Raw genomic sequence first — 25,284 nt, 5'->3', positions numbered from 1 at the left:
TATTTTTGCTCAAATAAATGTAGCCTCGGTAAGCATAAGAGAATTCTTTCAAAAACAATTTTGTCGACAAATTTGTACCCAGAAGTTAAGGAAACTTGACTAAAGTGTATAAAACATCTCTGAATCAGGTGAACCTAAACACATAAGATTACACCAACAAATCTAAACTGGATTGTTAGATTGACACAGCTGGTTAACAGTTACAGGTCTTATGTTGACAATGTGATCATTTTGGAGCAGAATGCTGTTTTTGTCGATTTTGTTTACTCCATCATCCAGACGAGTTCAACATTGCATTGTCCCATCAGTCTGTCGGGGGAACCACAGCCCCTCCACTTGTCCTATCACTCAGAGCTGAGGTAATAGGGGGCAGATTTACTCTGATTAGTGCTATTAGTTTTATCTCCGTCTCCTCATCACAGATGCTTGAGATGTTTTTCATCACGGCCCAGCACAGTGGCGCTGAGCAGAGAGAATGACTGACGGCTGCTCCTGGACACTGGAGGTCTGTGGGAAGTGACAGTCTGACTATTCCGCATTATCAATGTATCACTGGATGTTATAAGTAAAACATCTCTCACAGTTTATACTGTGGCCTAAATGGAGTTGTTAAACAACATAACTGCATATATGAAAGACTGTCGATGACTAAGGCTAGATGGGACAGCATGAGAAGGGCCACGTTTCAACACACACATTGCATCTGGATGTCTGACTCAAATCTGTATGTGCAATTGTCTCTAATTGTGACACTGATTCGGGGAGATCTGCATTCTTCAGGCTCTTACGGTTTTCCAGTGTGGGTCTCCGATTCTGGGGAACCATAACACGATACCAATCTAAACCAATGGCTCCAGTGCGGGCCTCACACAGTCTCAGAGGGGCAACCTGTCCAACCCCAAAGTACCAAAATACCCTCTTCCCCCTCGGTTTTTGCGGACAGGAGGGCATTAACGTGAGCAGTGTGTCATTGACAGATGCATGTCAGAGTCGGGGCAATTATGAGGATGCTCTCAAAGACTCTGTGTCATCATGTCTCGCGGTCGCCATTCTGAAGTGAACATGCCCAGACGCTCTGCGTTTGTGGGGTAATTAACCTGATGATGTTGCTGTGTGATTCATAATGAGTCTTTCCTCAAGGTGTTACTTTGCAGTTTTAGAGTCAGAGGGATTATGAAAATGGAGATGAATGCCAGCTGAAATTGTGGTTGCATAACTATTATAACTATATAAATATAAGATGATTTGTATTTGCTCATGTAAAATCACACTGTGCTCTAAAACAAAGAATATGTTTTATAATTGAATAATAAGTTTAATAATATGCAAATAGCATGTTTTCATTTTTAATATGCACATATTGCTTTAAATAATCTTTTACAAAGTAAAGAATTTGGCAACATAATGATGTTGAATAATACTTCATCCAAAATTATTTGAAACATCCATAATTTCTCTATTTCTCTATTTTTTTTACGGGATTAATCAAATGTCATTAAAGTGAATCTCTGGTAATAGCAAAGCAGCATTGGGTAAACTATCAAAATTAAAAATTAACACATTTTTATTATTACTATTAGAATTTATTATTATTATTATCATTATAAAAGTTATGGAAATATACTTCCAATGTCAGTTGAGAGTAAGAATTGGCTGTTCATATGGTCACATTTTGAGTTTCCCTTGAATTTACCTTTAATCTATTTCTTTGTTATTTTAAGTCACATGTGTTATTAGTGTGACATTAATGTTTGCATGAGAGATTTTTATTTAAACAAAAAATATTTAATGATATAATGTTTAGCTTTTAGTCTCAGTAGTGTGTGTTAGAGATCCTGTTGATGGCATCTTGGGAAATTCATAATTCACGTAAATTAAAAATATGTTACTGGTGTTAGAATAAGAAGAATGAGACTGAGGAATAGACAGAGACAGGAGCGTCGTTCTCATTCCTGGCAGGGATTTCAGTGTCTTTCCGGAGCCTCCTTGTCTGAGCAATAGCTCCCGCTCACAATTTATAGGAAAATCAATCGTTGCTCACTGTCTGTGTACTTTGCTCATTCCAAAGCTTTACAGTGCTGCACATTGTAACGTAAGCTTGGAGAGACTTGTCAGGCTCATTTATAATCCACACCACTAATACAAGTAAATAAAAGAAAAGAAAAAAAGCTATTTTGCCATGTGGGGACTGAGAGACAGGCGGACAAATAATAATGCTAATAACGATAATAAACAAAAAGAGTGCTTTTAGACAAATTGCACAAGGTGCTCCTTAAACTATCCTATGATAAAAAGCCTTAGACACTTTTGGGCATTTTTCTTTGACGGCATCCAATCTTCCATCCCATAGACCGAAACAAGACAGGATCGAGCCACTACCATAGCGACCGTTGTGTTTGGTGGCGACTGGTATCAGTGGGGCTGGGGCTGCGCAGAGCTGTTTAGAGTAACTCGGGTTGCCATGAAAAAATCTGAAGCATGCACAAAACATAATATACAGGGACTCAGCGTCGCCCAGGGAGAGAGTCTCTCTGTCTGCACTGCTCTCAACAGGTGGCCTTGTTTGGAAATGCTGACAAATAGGAAATTTGGAGCAATAGTAGAGAACTATGGCTCAATCCAAACGTCCACTGCGATGGTCTTGTATAATGTCCAGGTCTCTTAGAGAAACACTTTCTGTGTCTCACTTCTGGGTTTGGCCACATGGTCTCACATACATACATAGCGTCTTATAGAAAATGCTGGGGTTAGTTGTCACTTGGGATACAATATATCTTAACTATAAGGTATCAGGTCAGTTATAATGTTATAATTTCCTTAATTTACATTTTTGTGTGACCTAAACAATGGTTTGCATATTTCTTACTCTTTTTTTCTAATTTTTGCTGTTTCATAAGAGTTTTATGAAAAAGAAAATTTGAATAGTCTATATACAGTATATATTAAAGGGGTCATCGGATGCCCATTTTCCATAAGTTGATATGATTCTTTATGATCTTAATGAAAAGTCTGTAAAATAGTTTGTTTAAAATTTCTCGATGGTAGTTTAAAAAACACAAAGTCAGACATTTGAAATTTTTTTTAAAGGCCTAGCTTTGAAAGCTTCTCAATAGATTTGAAAAAGCTGCAGTTGTTATCTTATGAAGGAAAATTTTTGCTTTTTACAGTGCAACAATGAAGGCATAGATTTGTGGAGAGGAAGCCTGTTAAGCATCCAACAGTGCCTCATTTTATCTCTGGAGTCAATCCCTGCACGTCTGTGCTGTTATCTTCACCTGTCTCCTTATTGAGGATGAGGAATCTATTAATTAAAACCTATAGGCTATAGCCATATGCTGTGATTGTTTATACAGTGCTCAGCGAACAAGGAAACTTCACATTCACAATGGAACCATTCATAAACGTTCACTCTCCTCTCTGAAAAAAAAGAAAAAAAGTTGCTCTTAGCATTTGGGCAAGAGGTAATTGGGATCACTCAGCTTGTCTGATGCTGATAATGGGGCAATGGGAAATTCCTGTCAGAGAGTTTGTGGTGCAAGGTGGTTTCGCAACTGCCTTGGCAGGCTCTGAGCGCTCCTCATTGGGATGGTGAATGAGTTGAAACTTGCTCACATAGCTGTCATTTAAACACATTTAAAACAACAACATAACAACAAAAAAGACAAAGCTTTTGCAATGATAGTTCTCCTACTATTTGAGAATTTGAGAACCACCTGAATATTTCTATCGAATCTAATTTTAGGTATTGTGTTTGACACACAGTATAGATGTATTGTGTTTGACAGTGATGGTAATACTGCCTCCTTTGTCTTGCTTGGATTCATTTCATAGTCCTGACACTTTTTACAAGCAACAGTTTTGCATATTTGACAGCTTAAATGGAAATCATGAATAATTAAGATATTATTGAAGTGATATTTACCTTGTTTATTCAAACACTTTTTCGGATTTTGTCTCACAATCTCAACTAATCTGACAAGAATTTCAATCTCACAGTCTTCTTAATCTAAAGGAGATAGTAATTTCACTGGCTTTTGAAAAAATAAAGTGGCTGAAATAACTGTAAGGCAGAAAAATGTAAATAAATAGTTTTCACATAATTATTTAAATGGTTTATGTTTATGTTTATGTTTATGTTTAGTTTAGTTTAGTTTAGTTAGTTGATTACAGTCTTACATGTATAATAAATATGTAAAAAAAATATGCAATGCCATTTTAGATTTTCATACAGTAGATTGACAGTCTGGTTAAAGCAATAAAATACATGCATAAAAAAGGCATTTCAAAAGTAGCAAAAAAATAATATATATATATAAGTTTTTCAAAGAATTCTGTGATCTTTATTTAAGAAAAGAAAGAAGCTGATATTGTTTATGATTAATTTTCCACTGTTTCTTCTCAGTCGATTCTAACAGCTTATAAAAGAGTTAAAAAACAGTTGATTAGTTCTCTTAAAAAGTGCATGGCAACATTAGTGTCCTTAACCACATGTTTCTGTGCTCCAATTAATGTTATTTTAAGAAAATAGCCATGCATCCTTTCAGCCAAGAGTTTTTATGCCAGGCAAAGCATAGTTAGTTTTTAAAACCACATGTTCCAATAACCGCAGTATAAATCTACAACTAAATTGTGAAGGAGTTTAACTGTCTATGTTTTCAAACATTTGACTGAAAAAGTCATGTCTAGAAATCTTGTCTAGAACCTTACTCACACATATTAAATAGCATTGTTTAAGAATAAATAATAATAATAATAAAACAGTATAATGTCTTCCATGGGTCTTTATTGATGTATATCATATTTACCCATATTTTGGATCACCCAAACAACAAAATTACTTATTACAGAATTTTCCAAAATCAACTTATTTATCAGTATTGGCAGGGGAAGTCCTTGAAATGTATAGAATCATTTGTCATTGTCACGGTTTTCGCTGCCTGAAGGAACACGGAGCCGAGGATAAACGAAATAAGGCTTTTATTATATCCAACACAGGAGATATCCAACATGGAGCACAGAGGTAGGCACACGTTAGTAGCAAATGAAGAGACCCGACCAAACAGAACTGAAAGGACAAGGCTTATGTACAGCGGATAATGGGGAAACACAGGTGGATGGAATCACTAAATTAACACACATGAGGAAGAGAATAGACACACCTGGGAACTAATCAAACCAAAACACGGAAAGACAGAAACTGGGTCACGGGCAAGAACACACTAAATGAGTCCAGGTGTGACAGTCATTTTATCCTCCTCATACTGATTAATGAACATTAGCTTGCAAAATACAGTAAAGAAAAGTGATGCAAAATTGTCATAAGCATTGGGAGTCTGTTATGTGTACATTTTTTACATAACATGTGCTTAATTTAGTAAAGATGTTGCAATACTTTTACAGACCTGGACACAAGGGAAGTCGTGGCCTAATGGTTTGAGAGTCGGACTGGCAATCGAAAGGTTGTGAGTTCGAGTTTTGGGCCGGCAGGAATTGTGGGTGGGGGGAGTGCATGTACAGTTCTCTCTCCACCTTCAATACCACGACTTAGGTGCCCTTAAGCAAGGCACTGAACCCCAACTGCTCCCCGGGCGCTGCAGCATAAATGGCTGCCCACTGCTCCGGGTGTGTGCTCACAGTGTGTGTGTGTTCACTGCTCTGTGTGTGTGTGCACTTCGGATGGGTTAAATGCAGAGCACAAATTCTGAGTATGGGTCACCATACTTGGCTGAATGTCACGTCACTTTCACAAAAATAGACTGAATCATAATCATTTATTTCCTGGATTTTCTTTTCTGTTGGCAAAGCATCATGGAAAATCTGTTGTTTATCAGTTACCAAGATACTTAAGCATGCTTCTTGAAGGTACAAACTCACACAAAATCTATTCATGTGTGCACGAAAGGAAATGTGCATTTGGGTTACATCTCAAAAAGACCATTAAGTCCATCAATGAACCCTTAGATTAATTGTTATGTTGTACACTCAGTTTTCACTGTAGTAAACAGAACAGTGTTCAGTGAAAAAAAAAAAAAAAACATTTTAATCATCTTAATTGTGATAAGCTTAGTTATAAGATATACATGTTTTATAAATAAAAATAAAATATAATAAATATTTGATGAAAATCATAAAATAAACATTTTTGCAACACTAAGGTCTTATTTCTTAACATTAGTTAATGCATTAACTAACATGAGAACTATACGTATCTGAACAGCACTTATTAGCTTTTGTTAGTTACTTAAAATGTCCATTTTCTTGTTAGTTCATAGCTCATTAATTGATGTAAACGTATAACTTTTTATCTTAAAATTGTATTAGTAAATGTTGAGATTGACATTAGCTACTGTAAGATTAATAAATGCTGTAGAGGTATTGTTCAATGTTAATTAATTGTTAACTAATGTAATTAACTAATATTAACAAATGAATCCTTATTAATAATACAATTTGAAAAGGCACCTTTTTTGTACCCTCTTTTCTGCAAGGGTTAGTAGACAAGAAAAACAAAAAGGCCTATTGACTAAAGATGAGGCTTGAAGGCACAGTGACTTCTGCGAAACCACAGGTCTTGTAGAAAGAAAAAAAAAAGTGTTATGATTTTCCATGTGACATTCTAAATGACAGTTGATGACAAGGTTAAATGCCACTTAAATGATTGGATTTCATAGATGGGTCTCTTGTGTGCCCAGGTGGCATACTGTATCACCATCAGTCTGTCAGATGTGCTCGTTTACAAAGGTATTTGTGGTATCCTGGATTATTTACAATGCAAATGATGCAAAGAAGCATTTTCCACACTACTGCAAATTAGAATATTTTCCATGAGCTTCATCTTGCGGCATCCTGTTTGCTTTATCGAGCAGAGAATTACAAACGTAATGCAAGATTTCAAAGCACGTAAAAGTCATTTCTAGTCAACGGCAAACATGCCCAAATCCAGATATACTGGAAGGCTAGAAGGCAATAAAAAAAAATATTTGTTTTAATTGGCAGATACATTTAAACATAAATAGTTTGAATGGAATGGAAAATTTTACATATGCTAATATATATATATTATATATGTGTGTGCATCTTAATTTACTGAAGAAGATGTTTGAGAGAAAAGGAAGAAGAACAACACATCTGAAAGAACGCAAGAATAAATTTCCATGGAGATGTGAAAAACATTCAGATGACGTATTTGGCATTGCGGTAAACAAAATGAGAATCGATCATGGCAGTATGCTTTCCAAACACACATTCACACACACTCTTTGATTAATGCTATTGTTTGGGACTGTTAGCTGTTGGACGTAAAAAATCGAGCGAGTCATTCATCTTGTTTCTTTTCTTGTATTTGGCTGTTTCCTTCTTTTGGCCGGGTATAATGGAAAATCTGTTCTTTTATCAACAATCAAGTCACTACAACATGCTTTTCTGAGCTGCATAGTAAATAAACTTTGTCTAGCTTGTTATATTTAAAAATACAGGCATGTTTGAACAAGAGGAGTGCACACTTTGGTTAACATAAAAATGATCATAAAATCTTTAAAGGAATAGTTCACACAAAAATGAAAAAAAAAAATGCTGAATTTTTTCTCAACCTCAGGCCATCCAAGACGAGTTTGTTTCTTCATTGAATCAGCTTTTAAGACATTCAGCATTAAATCACTTGCTTAACAGTGGTTCCTCTGCAGTGAATGGCTGCTGTCAAAGATCTGATTAAAACATGACAGTAATCCACAAGTAATCCATTCCATTTAATGCCATGTAAAGGGAAAAGCTGCATGGTCACAAAAGGGGACCACCACAAAGGTGTTTTAACTTTAAATCGTTAAAATACCCTAATCCATAATAATGCTTTATTCAGTAAGAAAGTCCATCCCCTGTTGTCCTCTCACATTAAAATCCACCGGCATATTTGTTTAGAACTGTTTTTGTTTGTAAACAGGGATTGATGCATATTTCACAGAACCTACATCCATGTTTTTATACAGTCTGTGGTTTTAATCAGCTGTTCAGACTCTCATTCTGACGGCACCCCTTCACTAGTGAGCAAGTGATGTAATGCTAAATTTCTCCAAATTTGTTCAGAATAAACACAATCCCATCTTGGATGGCCTGATGGTGAGTCAATTTTCAACAAATTTTCATTTTGGGGTCAAATGTTCCTTTAAGATAAATCCAAAAGATTAAACCTTAGATTAGCTCTTGTATTGTAGAAAACCTTTCACCGTAGAAACAAACCGTGTGTATAAACATTCTGTATATAAACACTATTAATTAAGAGGAAGGACATAACACAATGTCAAAGTACAAAAATCTCTTTGTATACATCTATAAATCACAAAATAGGACATGGTAAGTGGAAACAGTGAGAACTGATCTTTCTGAAGAGGTAAAAACCTCAATGTAGACGGCACATGAGAGCGGCAGATGTGAATCGACAGTCCTCGGTAAAGTCTTTCAGTTTTGCATCCAACTGTCTCTGCTTTGTAGGTTTTAATATGTCCATGTCTAGTCCATGAACAAGCCGAGAGCTTTGTAAGCAGTCATATATTGTCTCATGAGGATATATGGTGCTGGGTGATAGTCCAAACAGGAGCTATGCAGTCTTACATGGTCTGCCAGATCTAGTCTGGCTGTAAAACAAGGCTATACCCCCAACAACATGCCCATGAAATCTGAACCATTCTGTATTGTGATCGATGCTCCAGCTGCATTGTCCACGAATATGGAAGTGTACTGCCCGGCCTGTTAGAAAGAAAACATCGCATTATTCAAAGTCGATGTCAATCTGCAACGCATTTAACTTAATTGTATGTATTTGAGGTTATTCAGCAAGATATTCACAACTCTTACCTGAAGTTCCAGCATTCCGTGGACAGATACTGTAAATATTTTGCTGTTACTCTCAAAGCCAACAATCATTTCCAAGGATCTGCATAACGGTACAGAAAACATTACTATTTTTTTTTATTGTATTTTATTTGAGCAAAAGATAAACTAGTATATTTGTAAAAAAAAATTAAATAAAAAAACAATTGTAATTTTTTCAAAGATATTCAAAGATATATCACTTTGTTTTGTTACACATTGATAAAAATGTCTAAAAAGTTATAATTTCCCTTTAAAGGTCTATATAAGTGCTTTCCAGCAATAGATTTTAGGGATTACCCTTCCTAAGACCAACAGGGACCCCACGAGTCGAAGATGGCAGTAAAGGTTACTAATGTGACAAGGACCAGACTGAAGGTGAGAGGACATGTTTTAAAGGCCTGCTCCGTTTTAACACAGGAAATGCCTTGCTGGTTCCACACAAGCTAGAACAGACAATGTGCTTTACAGCCCATGCATTATTTAGAAAGAGCATCCCCATTCCCCCTTAACCACCTTGCGTACCCCTAGTAGTACCCTTTTTCTTTTAAGTACATTTATTTTTGTTTGATTTGTGAAAGAGGATTTTTATGACATGCACTCACACGCTTAAGCCACTGAAATTAATACCACATGCCCTGAATGTAAGAAGGAGCTCAAGAAAAATACTAATTTTCATCATAAGCGAAGTATTTCTTAGAGTCTGAGTCATGAATTTATATTGATGTGGATGTGGTCTGTGGACAATGGGTCCAAAATCGAATGTTAATAAATAGACTACTTGAGGGTAAATTATACATAATGTAATCATAATAACTTTTCTAGCAAAATTGCTGGTGTCAGATTTTCTCCTGGATGGTTTTGCACAATACAAAACAGAACTGACACTAAGTGTGACAGAAAGACCTGAAATCAATGAAAATCACAAGAAACTCTCTGGAAACACTGTAAAATTGTAGCACATTAATTATATACCGTCTGAATCCATTCATGAATCAAACATACTTCTCTCAAATATTTTTTTCAGTAAATAACAAAATTTTTGTTTGTTTATCACACAAATGTATTGTTTGACGTCAAACTGTAGGACTTAATATATTTAAAAGATTTGCGTTTGCTTGCAAAATGTTTGCATTCCCCGAGAAACAATGTGTTCACTTGCAAAACTGACCCATTCTCATGCAAAATGTTGCATTCCCCCCTAAGAAACATTACGTTTACTCACAACACTAGTTTCGAGTCTTAAACTCAAAGATGAAAATAATTGCTGTTAGCAACCTACTTCCATGGTATGGAAAAAAATACTAATACTAATTCTATTTTTTTTGAGGGGGGGGGGTGAACTACCCCTTTAATGTGAGACAAAGCAAACTTACGTATATCTGTGGCAGAGTGATTCAATGCAGATCAAAACTCGGACATTGTCTCTGGCTCTCAGCTGGTTCTTACTCTTCTTCACCTCAGTGTGGTCTGCAAGAAAGTACAAAAAAATAATATTTCCTGAAAATACTTTTCAGACATGCATTACAAACTGTTGTATGAAGAGCAAAGGCTGTTGAAATGTTGTTTGACAGAGCTTTGTATGTGAAGCACACAATGCCACAGCCAGTCTTGTTTGACCTCCAGCCACATCTAAATATTGGTCTCTTCTATAAGTCTGCAGTGGATTTGTGAATTTGTTTGGGGATGTTGATTTTCTGCCACAGTCTACTGCAGAGAGCCAATTCCTTTTCCCGGAGCTGCATGTCGGCGCCACAGCTTAGAAGAGTTTTGCATTCAGAGTCCCTGGGGCTTATTCCAGTGTAACTCCACATAAGCATTGCCTCTGAAATGACGAATGAAGGATCACTGGACCCCCTCTTTAGTGCATCAGCCAAAAAAATAAAAATGTGTGGTTGTGTACTTTCAAGCACGGCATTAATTTTTTAGCTTTTTAAACATTCAAGATTGCGCAAGACACCGTCAGTCTCAGCAAACAAATGTAGCACAGTTGGAATGTAAGTTACAGGGGAATGCAATCCATCTGCTGAGAAACTGCCAAGTCTGAAACATCCATTACATGATGGCATCTTCTGATAGAGATGACACTGAAATATTAATTTGTACTCCATGTTTTTGTTTTTATAGCAGAGATACTGAATTTTTTGCATTAATTTTTCTACTGTATTTGGTAGATAATTTTATCCAAAGCATTTGTAATGTATTTAAAAATAAAACTCCATATCCGCCACAGTATGTAACCACATATATATTAATATGATTATTAATAAATTACTATTTTAACTGTAAATTGTGTCCCATCCATTTACTGTTGTACTTTAAATTCACTGTAAATTGTTTCCATTTTTGCAGTTCATGCATTCCCTGAATCCAACCCATGTTCTATTGTTTGAACATGGGTTTGATTCTGCTAATCATTATCATACCCCCAAACCTCATGTCTAAGACTGAAAAAGTGTAAGAAAACAAAAGATTACAAAAGAGACCAAGTTTGTTATTGGTGAGGTGAACCTTTCAACATTTCCTTACCAATATGAACATTGGCAGAGAACTGATAAATTCCAGTTACAGGAGCTGTAAATCGGCCAGTGGACTGGTCCATCCCCGTCCCTCTGAGGAAGGCACCTTTGGCAGGAGGCTGAAAGTGAAACAGGTGAGAATTATAGAGTGCCTACAATGGAGACACCTACAGTAATAACCACTGATCAAACATCAACACCACTCATTCTGAAAATCCTACTATGACTTGCATTCCAAGCATCTCAAGAATATGTTTTTCGGCAGAGGTCTTGCTCTGCACACTCTAATACACTCACATGCAAATCGAAGCATTCTGCATACAGCATTCGAAAATATAGCAGTTTTAGGGCTCAGTTTGGAAGCACATAACCATTAAATGGTTAGAAATATGTAGACATCTGCCAAGAATCCTCCGATTCTGTTTTTGATCATAACTGCACTCTGCAGCCATGCCAGACCACATTATTCTGCATTACGCCTCCAGAACCCACCAAGATTTCCAGACTCAGACGCTTTTATAATGAGTCCTCCGATTAGTGTGCTAAACACTGTTCGGTTCTGCCATTTTTGTGCTGTCAACTTTGAACACTTGAACACTCTCACAACAACGAATGCCTTTCATACTCATGTCAGATCCCAACAGATATGTGAGAGGAGTGTAATTTTATTTGACAGGTATTTCTACACTGGATGAATAAAACTTTGCATTGACTTTCACAACCATTATTTCATCCATTTGACAGATTTGAAAGACTATATGATCGTAATTTCTTTTATACGGAAAGTAAGAATCATACATCCTCAGTGATCAGCATAATTAAATTGCTCATTGGAGCTTAGATTAAATCTTGTCTACATTAATCACTCGCAGCTTTTTCCCTGAATAAAGGACTCTCCAAAAACACGCTAACATGGATTTTTGGTGTGTGTTCTTGGCTGATCAGGGTAAAGCTCTTCATTAAAAACAGCGCACTGTTTCAAATGGTGTCTATTTTTATAAACACCACTCACTCGTCCAAAACCTCAGACAGAGTACCTTTTGTACAACACCAAGAAGGATATATTTATATATTATATATTATATGTATAGGTTATATATAGGTTGGCTTAAACCCTTCTTGATTGGCCAAGTAAACAATTCAGTGTCTTGTCACTAATGTTCACATCAAGAGTCAGTCGGGAGGTTGCAATCACAGGTGGCCTTAATTCAGCTTTGTCTATATAGCTGATTGGGGCAGAATTACAGTATCTGTCTGACTGACCAATGGCAGACAGCTTATTGATTTTTTAATAATATTTGGTGATGGAATTACACACTTCACTTTGAACACACACAAGTTGGAACCGTTTCGAAATAGTGTTTAGCATTCTTTAAAACTGTCACCATGAAGAAGCCAAATGGAACGAAGACAAAACATGCCAATCTGAAATGATTTGCAACAGACTGGAATTTCTTTCATTCTGGCAAATGCTGATCCCGCTGCCACAATGAGACGATTGGAAGTTGTACCATTTACTCTAAATGGCTGTTTCTAAATAGCTGGAATGCTCATCTGAATTAGCATTCATGTGAATTTGCTGTTCCTCAGTTTTATATCCAGTGCTCCTTTTTCTTGTTCATTTGCTGTTAAAAGTCCAGACATAGGCCTAATTGTGATTCTTTGCATCATTTGTGGTGAGGAAATAACCATAAACTTTAAACACAATAACTTTTAAAAACAATAGCTTTACAATAACAAAAGGCATAAACGTAAAATGGATGATTAAAGACTGCTGAGAATTATAAGGGATACTGGACAGAACTGAATCAAACACATACAGCGCTGTTTTCCAATTCCTGAAATAATTACTGAGCCGATTTTAATGAATAGCTCAAAAAGGCATGTTGAGTCACAGTTGAGTCACTTCTTTTAGTGAATAAAATTATTAACCGTGACATTTAAATCGCTTTAGAAACTGATTTGTTATTCATATGACAATGTGTAATTAAAAATATATTTTGCAAAAATAAATACATTTAATATATTATCAAAGATATGTTTTGTTATTGTTGTTGTTTAAAATAAAGTTAAGATCAATTAGGTTTTATAGTATTTACGTCACATCATAAAAAGGCAGATATATTTCCATTAAGATGGATGGATGGATGGATGGATGGAGGGATGGATATTCCATTATGATAAAAGACATATATTTAATATATATGCACAGATATGCACTTACTGTCTGAAAGTTCTGCAGTTCAGCCAGAGTCTTTTTGTCCACAACGACAGGGCCTTTGAGTTTGCAGTGGAAGGCTTCCTCGATTCTCCTGTAGGACGTCATACTCTCTAGGGTGATCAGAGCTGTAGGCAGCTGACTGGGTTCGTTGGGCCTGTCCACTGCTGCTCGTCTCTCTGTGGCCTCTGTTAAAGCAGATAACATGTAGACACAACACTACATGCAGTTAAAGACACTTCATCAATGTATCTCTCAAAATGTCTTGCACATCTTCACAATGGTCACTTGATGATGAATAGAAAATATCCATCACTGAGATTTTCACGTGTTGTGGATCCTCACCTTTGATCATTTCTTTGAACTCTCGCAGCAGGACCTCTTGAGTGACTTCTGCCCCAGGGGATCCAGGAGGTCCCTGAGGCCCTGGAGGTCCAGGAGGTCCAGGGGGACCGGGCTGATGCAGAAATAAATATTACTGTTATAGAATTTCAAATAAATTTATTCAAGACTCAAATTTCTTTGAATGCTCAAAAGGGCATCTCACTATGACGTGTTACAACTTGAAATCTATTAAGGCATGTGTTATGCAATATCTTACAAATTTTCTGGTAGAGATAAATTAAAAGTTAATTCTCAGTCAATCAACTTCTGAAGTGCAGTACATATGTAACTGTGCTTGTTAGTTCATAATGGCACCTACAAATTGTCTCTAGCTACATATTTTATTAATTAGCCATCACAAAATGTCTTGTACAGTCCTCTGTCCCTAATATTGCTTTTTTTGGTCTGAAACAGGACAGAAATATGCAAAGATCAAGCACTGTTTTCAAGTGAAAAGAGTTTTAAACAAATGTTGGTTGTGTTTGATGTGAGAGGACAACAGGGCTTTTCAATGGAGGAACCTTTATTGTAGATTATGGACTGGTATTTTGGCCAAAAGTGAAAGTTATAAAGTTAAATTAAAAATCCTGGATTTGTTTTTTTTACAAATATGCAGCTTTTCACTTCACAAGACATTCTGTGTTAGATTGGAGTTGTGCGGATTACTTGTGGATTATTGTGATGTTTTTCAGCTGTTTGGACTCTCATTCTGACTGCACTCATTCACTGGAGAGGATAAATTTGTGAGCAAGTGATGTAATGCTAAATTTCTCCAAATCTGTTCTGATGAAGAAACAAACTCATCTAATGAGTAAATTCACTGCAAATTGTCATTAATTGGTTAAACTATTCCTTTAACTTGTTAAGACATTCTTAAATTCCAAATTTTTGGTTTTACAAGAATTGTTCTGTACATTCTGGGTGAATGAAATTCCTCTGCTTCCCACACTTTCAGCTCTGTCTCGCTGTCGATTATGTGTTTGACATTTGATAATATGTGATCGGAAAGACTTTCCGCACCAGTGGTCGTTTTCGCTTTCGGCATTTTCCGGGAAAGTTGCCCACAGGTCTCTTCACAAAATCCATCCATGATCCAAGAGGGTCCACTCTCTGGTTTTCACTGACCTGCTGAATAAAAACACAGGAATGTTCATTTATATGGCGTGCATGGTTTGCATATTTCTGCATAACTTTAAGAATTCTGGATATAATGCACACGTGACACAATAATATTTGGTTTGGCTAGTGTACTCTGTCATGTACGAACTTCTGAGAGGAGTTTAGAGCGAGCAACGAAGGAGACGAGGAGTACCTCAATCGAGCAAATTATAATGACATCAAGGAAACAAGGAAACCTCATGTAGTACAGGCTGATATGAACATGAACGTGAACATGGACATGAACATGAATAATATATAATAATATAATACTATAAAAATAGGTAATAATACCCTGAACTAAGAACAGGGAATGCTATTTAAACACATGACAAGACAAGGGGATGAGACACACCTGGGATCAATAGAAATAAATCGGGTACACCTCGAATCAAATCAACACAATGGGGACAACAACAGGAAGGAATCAAATAAAGGCAAACAGGAACTCAATAGGAACATACAAATGACAGATTGCTCCCCTCCTGGATGGTGTGTCCCGTGCCATAACAGTACCATTGTGGAGGGGGTGCGGATGGAGACAAGGAGAGCCTCCAGGGGAGATCAGCAAGTAATGGCTGAGCAGGGGATTCAGCGAGCCATGGAGGACCAGACAGTACAGGGAGCCATGGAAGAGCAGTACAGGGAGCCATGGAAGAACAGACAGTACAGGGAGCCATGGAGGAGCAGAGAGTACAGGGAGCCATGGGGGAGCAGAGAGTACAGGGAGCCATGGGGGAGCAGACAGTACAGGGAGCCATGGAAGAGCGGACAGTACAGGGAGCCATGGAGGAGCAGACAGTACAGGGAGCCGTGGAAGAGTGGACAGTACAGGGAGCCATGGAAGAGCGGACAGTACAGGGAGCCGTGGTCGAACGGACAGTACATGGAGCCGTGGTCGAGCGGACAGTACAGGAAGCCATGGAAGAACAGACAGTACAGGGAGCCGTGGAAGATTTGACAGTACAGGGAGCCATGGAAGAGCAGACAGTACAGGGAGCCATGGAAGAGTGGACAGTACAGGGAGCCATGGAGGAGCAGACAGTACAGGGAGCCATTGAAGAGCAGACAGTAAAGGGAGCCATGGAGGAGCGGACAGTACAGGGAGCCTTGGAAGAGTGGACAGTACAGGGAGCCGTGGAAGTGCAGACAGTACAGGGAGCCATGGAGGAGCAGATAGTACAGGGAGCCATGGAGGAGCAGACAGTACAGGGAGCCATGGAGGAGCGGACAGTACAGGGAGCCATGGAGGAGCGGACAGTACAGGGAGTCATGGAGGAGCAGACAGTACAGGGAGCCATGGAGGAGCGGACAGTACAGGGAGCCATGGAGGAGCGGACAGTACAGGGAGCCATGGAGGAGCAGACAGTACAGGGAGCGATGGAAGAGCAGACAGTACAGGGAGCCATGGAAGTGCAGATAGTACAGGGAGCCATGGAGGAGTGGACAGTACAGGGAGCCATGGAGGAGAAGACAGTACAGGGAGCCGTGGAAGTGCAGATAGTACAGGGAGCCGTGGAAGTGCAGACAGTACAGGGAGCCATGGAGGAGCGGACAGTACAGGGAGCCATGGAGGAACGGACAGTACAGGGAGCCGTGGAAGAGCAGACAGTACAGGGAGCCGTGGAAGTGCAGACAGTACAGGGAGCCATGGAGGAGCAGAGAGTACAGGGAGCCATGGAGGAGCGGACAGTACAGGGAGCCATGGAGGAGCGGACAGTACAGGGAGCCGTGGAGGAGCAGACAGTACAGGGAGCCGTGGAAGAGCAGACAGTACAGGGAGCCATGGAGGAGCGGACAGTACAGGGAGCCGTGGAGGAGCAGACAGTACAGGGAGCCGTGGAGGAGCAAATAGTACAGGGAGCCGTGGAGGAGCAGACAGTAGAGGGAGCCATGGAGGAGCGGACAGTACAGGGAGCCATGGAGGAGCGGACAGTACAGGGAGCCGTGGAAGTGCAGACAGTACAGGGAGCCATGGAGGAGCGGACAGTACAGGGAGCCATGGAGGAGCGGACAGTACAGGGAGCCATGGAGGAGCGGACAGTACAGGGAGCCATGGAGGAGCAGACAGTACAGGGAGCGATGGAAGAGCAGACAGTACAGGGAGCCATGGAAGTGCAGATAGTACAGGGAGCCATGGAGGAGTGGACAGTACAGGGAGCCATGGAGGAGAAGACAGTACAGGGAGCCGTGGAAGTGCAGATAGTACAGGGAGCCGTGGAAGTGCAGACAGTACAGGGAGCCATGGAGGAGCGGACAGTACAGGGAGCCATGGAGGAACGGACAGTACAGGGAGCCGTGGAAGAGCAGACAGTACAGGGAGCCGTGGAAGTGCAGACAGTACAGGGAGCCATGGAGGAGCAGAGAGTACAGGGAGCCATGGAGGAGCGGACAGTACAGGGAGCCATGGAGGAGCGGACAGTACAGGGAGCCGTGGAGGAGCAGACAGTACAGGGAGCCGTGGAAGAGCAGACAGTACAGGGAGCCGTGGAAGAGCAGACAGTACAGGGAGCCATGGAGGAGCGGACAGTACAGGGAGCCGTGGAGGAGCAGACAGTACAGGGAGCCGTGGAGGAGCAAATAGTACAGGGAGCCGTGGAGGAGCAGACAGTACAGGGAGCCATGGAGGAGCGGACAGTACAGGGAGCCATGGAGGAGCGGACAGTACAGGGAGCCGTGGAAGTGCAGACAGTACAGGGAGCCATGGAGGAGCGGACAGTACAGGGAGCCGTGGAGGAGCGGACAGTACAGGGAGCCGTGGAAGAGCAGACAGTACAGGGAGCCATGGAGGAGCGGACAGTACAGGGAGCCATGGAGGAGCAGACAGTACAGGGAGCCATGGCGGAACAGGTGACTCAGGAGGCCATGGCAGATCCTCTGTGACCTTAGCCGGCTCGACCACCATGGCCACAGGCAAAAAAAAAACATGTTTGGGGGAAATTAAGATTGCTGGGGAGGGTTCTGGAGGGGATTCCGATCCTGGAGCACTCCTTGGGTTAAGCATGGGGACAGGAGCCCCCACTGGGCTAAACTCAGAGACAGGAGCCCTCACCGGGCTAAAATCGGGGACAGGAGCCTTCACCAGGCTACACTCGGGAACAGGAGCCATCCCGGGGCTAAGCCCTCGCTGGGTATAACTGGGAATCTGGAGCCCTCCCTGGGCTTCACAGGGGATCAGGAACCGACATTGGAGCGAGCTCTGGGACTGGAGCCGACACTGGAGCAAGCTCTGGGGCTGTAAACAGTCTTTTCCTCCTCATCCTCCTCCCTTGGTTAATGGTGATTAGGGTGACCGTCGGTGGGCTTGTCATTGCAGCAGCTGGTGAGGCAGACTCGGGAACGGTCAGTGGGCAGGAAAGAGACAGAGTCGGCGGGCTTGACTGAGGAACAGCCGGCGGAGAGGATTCTGAATCGGGATCCGAGGCTCTCCAGACCCTGGATGACTGCCTCCTTCCGGTCGAGGTTGATAGTGTCAGGGAGCTCAGTGGGGCAATGGTATGTGATCCCGAGCCAGAACAGCAATACCAGGAACCACCAGGAAGCTACACGAATGCCCTCGGGTAGAAGATCAGGTTGTGACTCGCCTGAGCCACCGCGATAAATAAAGCTTGTTTGAGCACACAGGAAAACAAAACCCTTTTAAAAGCTGGAAAAAAATTAAGGATTTCGGTCTGGTATTCTGTCAAGGTTGAACTACTGAGAGGAGTAAGGAGTGAGGAATGAAGGAGACAAGGATTACATCAATCAAGAGAATTTTAATGACATCAAGGAAACAAGGAAAACTCACGTAGCACAGGTTGACATTAACATGAACAATTCCAGACTCTAAATATATATAATGACCCAGACCCTAAATAGATATATAATGATTGAGTCATTGGGTGAAGTTCTAACTGTGTGATTTATCAGATATTTAATTCAGAGATCATTCTCCAGTTGGCACTGAGAGCAGTGCATCATAGCTACATAACTAAATCCAAGTCATAATTTCTTCTTATAAACCCTCTCAGGAAAATTATGTCTAAAGATCCTAATAAACGGTGCCAGACATCAAGGCAGGCTGCACCACTGCAGTAAAGGAATGGGTCTTTTGTGTGGCATGCAGCACTACCTCATGCCAAACACAGTCGGTCAAATTTTCTCTTGAGGACTTTACTCTTTGCTTAATTAGTCCTTCTCAGTACTTCTCTCAGGTGCTACGTCAAGTTTGCCCAGTAGGGTCTGTGAAAAACAAACAGCCTTTCAAAACTGATCTCTCTCAACAAGTTTCCATGAGCACAACGTTACAGTTCACCTAAAAATGAGAGGCCCGAGACATTACATTATACTGTGGGTTCCTTTTTGCAACTGTTGCAACTGTTACAATTTAATTTATACTGTCAAAATGATTCCATATTTCACCAGTCATTAAGATCCATCTCCTTGTTGTTCATGAATTAAATTTCATCTCTAAATTTCAAAAGCTAAGAAAATGTTTTTTATTTAAAAGGTGAAAACCCACTCTACATTGACTTTTAATTGAATAGCATTTTTACACATTACCCACAAATTTAACTTACACTCTATCAGAATACAAAACTAAATCTGAAATAATTATATAAATATGAAATATAAATATTTCTATATACATAATTGTTACTTGACCAACTAACCACCAACAATACAGAGCTGACAATGTTTTTACTTAGATGAAACGTAAGGCTTTATAAATCCCAGTAACCACAGATATGTACTGAATCTCATTGAGCCCTTCCCTAAACTTCAAATGACTGCGATTGCGATAGGAACAGAGATAGAGAAAAGTTGTAGAGGTGAGCTGTCTGAAATGGAATTTGTTTAGGTTTGGCACAAAGACCTGGATCACTTATCTGTTAAACTAACACACTGCATCTCTTTACAAGAAAGACCTGCCTCACGTTAAGCTGTAATAAAATAACCTCTTTGTGTTTTTTTATACATCCTGGAATGAGGTAAGCTCATATTTTTGATTGGGTATAATTTTTTTCTCTCCCTCTATTCTTGTGACAGAACACAAAATAAACAACTTAACAAGCACACAAGCCTCTAGCATGTTGGATGTCTGAGTGTTTTTGTTGTGAATTAGAAGCCTGGAGACAGCCAAAAGACGGACAGATTTGTACAGATACTGTTACAGCAGAAGGCAATCCCTTAGATCTTCCAACACCGGCAGAAGACATAATTTGTTTCTTTTCCATTGTCTTTTATGGAATGCTTTATAAATACAGACTGCAGCGCAGAGCAGGCTAGTCGTGCCAAAAAAAGATCTGCAGGATTCTAATATTACCAAAAAGAACAAATGCTCAGGTCATGAGTTCCCCCAAAATACTGTTGATTCAACATGGTTCTATTAAGGATCAATATCGACTTTGGCGGGTCCATTGAGTTATTTAATTTCCTGTGCTGAATAGAAGTCTAAGCCACAGATGCTAACACAGAAGCTAACTTAAATCTCAAGAGGAATGTACTGTCTTTTGGCCTCGCCAAGAGAGTTAACAATCAGTTTCCACAAGATTGAAAAGGTGGACAAGTCAACACATTCACTTCAAAATATATGAGGAACTTCCATTAACACTTCGAATGATCATAGTTGGATCAGTCGGTGTATGGGGAGGAACCATAATTCTGTCAAGACAAGGATTAACTTGCCTGAATTTGCTGCTTGGAAATGTCGTAGAAGTTTGTGAAGACACATCTACAGTATATCTACTTTTATCATGTTCCCTCATGTTCTTTGTTCAAAAGGTATAGACCTTTCTCTGACTGTCAGAAAGCTAGGATTCTTTAAGTATGGACATACAGTTAAAGTTGTTTTGGATGCAAAGGAACATTTTCACAGAGACTTTAGGCTGATATGGAATGTGCAGCGGTCTGCTCAGTGCGATAAACTTTCCAATATTTCAGGGTGCTGTGTACACAGTTGATTCGGTTGACAGCGGTACCATGGCTTGTCTGAAAAGCCCTAAACCCTGAAGAATTTTAGACCATGACAGATCATGGCAAGCTGTTATTATCTCAGCATACCACTGGGGTGGATTTTTCTCTTATAAGTTTGTTTTGGGGCTGTTTAAACAGCAGAGCTGTGTGGAGCAAAGCTGCCAAATGCTCCATTAGAGACGGAATAAAAAAAAGTCAAGCAAAATGTTTTGACGAGAGTCTGAAAGAAAGCTGAGAAAAAGAGACTTATGAGACTTTATAATAACTCCACTAAGCAAACACATAGCTATTTTCATATTAATAAAAAAACACATTATGGAAACTGTGTCTAATTATATATATATATATATATATATATATATAAATAACTCTTCTGCAAGTGCAAGCAAGAATCTGTAATTACAAAAGTAATTTACTTATGTAGCATGATAAACTTCTGTTTAATTGTTAAATGGTGGTTAACCAAATGCAATTTAATTTTTTGGGGTATACCAGAACAAAGTGCCTGGGCGATTCAATTAAATCTGCAGTGCACATATTAGTTTAGTGTTATTTCTGAGGATTGATGAAAAAGCATTGCAGTATTTAGTTTTAATGATTAACTTAATAGAATCTTGATCATGAAACATTATTTAGGTAAGAATAGAATATAACAATTCCAACATATACATATCAAACAATAATTTTTAGATTTGAACAGTGTATTTAGAGAAAATGTTTTTTTAAAAATCAGTTTATTTTCAAGAGAAAAACGTCAGTGACTATTTTTGTGGCAGCACGCCATAGAAAACATAAACACGGCCATAAAAATCTGCCCGGAGGCCACAATCAACAATTATGCAGCAGTGTTTGATTGTGAAAAACCTTATAACCTCATCTAGGCAGCGTATACATTTCATTACACAGCCTGAAGGTACGAAATGACACAAAATGTTTTTACTTGTCATTACTGAATAGTACATAGTCCAGACTTTACAAACCGGGTCTGTTCTAACACAGCCATGTGGTTTAGTGACATTTTATGAAGAAATTGCTTCTGTTTGTTGATTTTTGTACCTCAGGTCCAAAATTTACCAGACATTACAGTAACACACTGAAAAGTATGTAGCTAAAAATACCAAACCATTAGGACTATTTCTGTCTAAATGTAGAATTTTGTAAAAGCATTCCAAATTCAATGTCAATGTTTAGAAAAACTATTTGAAAATTAAAAATGCTTACAATAACACGTATAAACACTGCAAAGATGCAACAGCCATCCCGTAAAAATAACACCAGTTAACATTGAAAATAAATAAAGCATGCAATTCAAACACATCAGAAATAGTTGGCAAAAAACTATACAGGTGCTCTACAGTGAAAACAGCGACTGAGGGCTTTCCCAAAGTTATTGTTGTTTCTCCAGGGGTGTATCATGACTGTCTGTGCATTCATCCATGCATGGCTTGATGATTTTACCCATCCCATGCCTTTGTGGAAGGATCTCCTTTAACATATCAACATTACTTCCCAATTCACCCACCATTTCTCGTATATACCCTGACTTATGAAAGACAGCCATGAAGGACACCAAATATGGCTGAACATGAATATTCACTTTCCCTAGTCTCATAGACATGGTATGTGTGCGATAGAACAAATTGCTATGATGGTATGTTCCCAAACACAGCTTTATTGGTCGGTACACAGTTTTATGGGTTTGATTATATGGACGCATTCACACCACACCTCAGATTCTTACCTGCAATTATAGTTTCTTTTGGTACCAAGTCATTACTCCTTTGGAACTCAGAACATAGAGATACAAAAAGCTAAATGATTATTTGGCTGGATATCAAGCAGCAGAAAGCTTCAAAGGCCATCATTTAACAGGTAACAGACCCGGCACCACTGTATATTTCATTACCGAGGCCTCATTATTCTGTAATTCCTTCCCTGTGGACAAGGTCTGATAACTAATACACTCCAAATGGTCGAAATATAGAATTTTTATTTTGCATGTATGTTGAATATTTGTTTGGCAGTTACCATAAAGCTCCTTTCATCACATTCTTCCATTGCAGGCAGTTAACCGCTTTGTTATTACTCGGGGGGGGGGGGGGGGGGCTGGAAATGCCCCTATTATAGGCCCCCAAGTCATTAAACAGTGACATCAAAGATGTCTGAATCCCAATTTACTCTCTGTCTTCACTCATACCAAGCACAACAGCATGTATGTGTCAGAATACACTTGTAACTTTACAAAAACTAACATGTAGGCCAGGTAATGCAGGCCTTTGTGTTGTTTAAATAAACTCTTTCTGTTCCATGCCATCGTAGCAGGGTAAACTTCGTTTAGATATTTATATGTATATCAGTGTGCATTCCTGGCTAGTGAAGACATTGCGAGGGGAGAGAGAGCCACAAGTCTTATTATGAGATCTACTGAGGAATTATCCCTGCCCTCATCTTGCCATAAAAAAGTCAAAGAGTTGAAGAGAATCTTATTGCAGCATCACACCTGCTTTGTGTGCAGATTATAACGTAGAGCTAGTTTGCACTGGTGCTCATTTCCCTTATTATCTGTGGTAGGTCAAATGGACAGCTGAGAAATTCTTCAGATAAACACCTAGTGACGTACTATAATGCTGCAATCAAAGATGGTGAATAATTCCTGTGGGTTTTTGGGATTCTGAAGGTTTTTCAGTAGTAATTTTGAACACAAGAGATAAAACAGGGTTATTTTAAGATTATATCTCACACCATATGTGATGAATACTATTTAAATTGTAGCTAATGAAAACATGTGTGAGATGTTCATATGAAGTGCTATAGGAAAGTTGTGTCTTTTGGTTTAGGGCAGGTTTTTTTATTTGAGTTATTGTACCCCATTTAATGTCTGTACATGCTGTTCCTCTGTTCCTTGTACTCTGTGTCCTAATGTGAATGTCCCAATGGCCACTGTTCAAGTAAATATCAGGGCTGGATAAAATATTTATATTCTTTTGCAATTAATCACATTTGCAAAATAAGTCATTTTTAATATTAAACAACATTGTTTTTTTGAGAACACAATGTTTTCATGGATTCTTCAATACTCAAGCCAAAACAGAGACAACTCACCATTCACTGGTCCCTCTTGTGTATCAATTGTCGATTGGGATTGGATTTGAATCAGAATTCACAAACTCGCTATAAGAATCCACTGTTGATTCAGTTTAACTTGAATCTGATTCATTAGTCTATATTTCTGCTATAGAAAAAACACATCTCTGTTAATTGATATTTTAGGGCTTATAATAGGTAGGGCAACTTTTGATTTAAAACAGGTAACTCATCTTTTTGAATAATCATTAAAAGAATCGTCTCAAGAGACTTCTTAGTCATTGGAATTAAACTACACTTGTCATGCAGTATGTTTTGATTCACTAAAAAGGAAAACCGGGCTCATAAGAGTCATTTGTTTTATGAATCGAACTCCATTGGTTGCAATGTACTCTATGTTTTAAGAAACTAAAATTAACCAGCTCTTAAGAGTTTGTTAATTCATTAGGCGAATTACACTGGTTTCACTATGTTTTGATTCGTTAAACAGAACCGGATCATTATTGTCATTACACTGGTTGCCACTGTATTTTTGTTACAATAAACGAACCTGCTCATAAGATCCATTTGTCTGAGAATCTAATTACACTATTTGAACTACTTGTTTTTTGATTTTACTAAAAAGAAGTGTATCATAAGAGTCATTTGTTCATGAATCAGACTATACTGGCCATGTTGATTTGAATGAGGCCTTTTTCACACCCTGCTAAATAAGTAAATGTAAATGAAAAACACAGAACGCAGTGACATCTACAGGACAATAAACACTGATATTGGGATTTTAAGAATGGAATAGGCCTATAACATATATTGGTAGCTGGACATATGGATCCTACAAAACCCACCTATACCTGTAAAACTGATCTCCATCTCTATGAATGTCATCCAGGGTCCCAAGCCCGAGTGACGCTTACTGGCAGTGACAAATCTGGCAAAACATTGGGTTTTTAGAGTTATGTCATTACTCTCTGATTGTACAGGACAAGATGAAAAGAATGTAAGTATGGGGAGGGAGAGTGACTAATCCTTCTCGAGGTGTCCTCTTTCAGGACCCTTTCTGTGAGGCTTTGTGAGGGGCTTATGCAGCCAGATGCCCCAGTTTTT

At 39.1% G+C, this 25,284-nt stretch overlaps 1 protein-coding gene across 1 annotated transcript; it reads right to left on the bottom strand.

Moving 5' to 3' along the window:
* Nucleotides 1-7,079: 7,079 nt before the first annotated feature.
* Nucleotides 7,080-15,171, bottom strand: LOC113065287 (adipolin-like). The gene is made up of 7 exons (XM_026236525.1): nucleotides 15,004-15,171; nucleotides 13,945-14,056; nucleotides 13,606-13,787; nucleotides 11,392-11,500; nucleotides 10,239-10,332; nucleotides 8,848-8,926; nucleotides 7,080-8,739 (listed from the first exon to the last, which is right to left on the bottom strand). Exons 1-7 carry the CDS (start codon nucleotides 15,169-15,171, stop codon nucleotides 8,641-8,643), a joined length of 843 nt encoding a protein of 280 aa, XP_026092310.1. The 3' UTR covers nucleotides 7,080-8,640.
* Nucleotides 15,172-25,284: the final 10,113 nt, after the last annotated feature.

The sequence above is a fragment of the Carassius auratus genome, chromosome 48 (genome assembly GCF_003368295.1).
Source record: "Carassius auratus strain Wakin chromosome 48, ASM336829v1, whole genome shotgun sequence".
NCBI lineage: Eukaryota > Metazoa > Chordata > Actinopteri > Cypriniformes > Cyprinidae > Carassius > Carassius auratus.
This window is presented reverse-complemented; position numbering and strand designations above follow the sequence as displayed.

Bases quoted from the DNA above. Each gene is read 5' to 3' on its own strand.
- LOC113065287 (XM_026236525.1), bottom strand. From the start codon at position 15,171: ATGCAGAAATATGCAAACCATGCACGCCATATAAATGAACATTCCTGT. The intron at 11,501-13,605 runs GTAAGTGCATAT...TTTCACTTTCAG, and splicing joins AACTGCAGAACTTTCAGACA to CCTCCTGCCAAAGGTGCCTT. The intron at 10,333-11,391 runs GTAAGGAAATGT...ACTTTCTTGCAG, and splicing joins CTCTGCCAATGTTCATATTG to ACCACACTGAGGTGAAGAAG.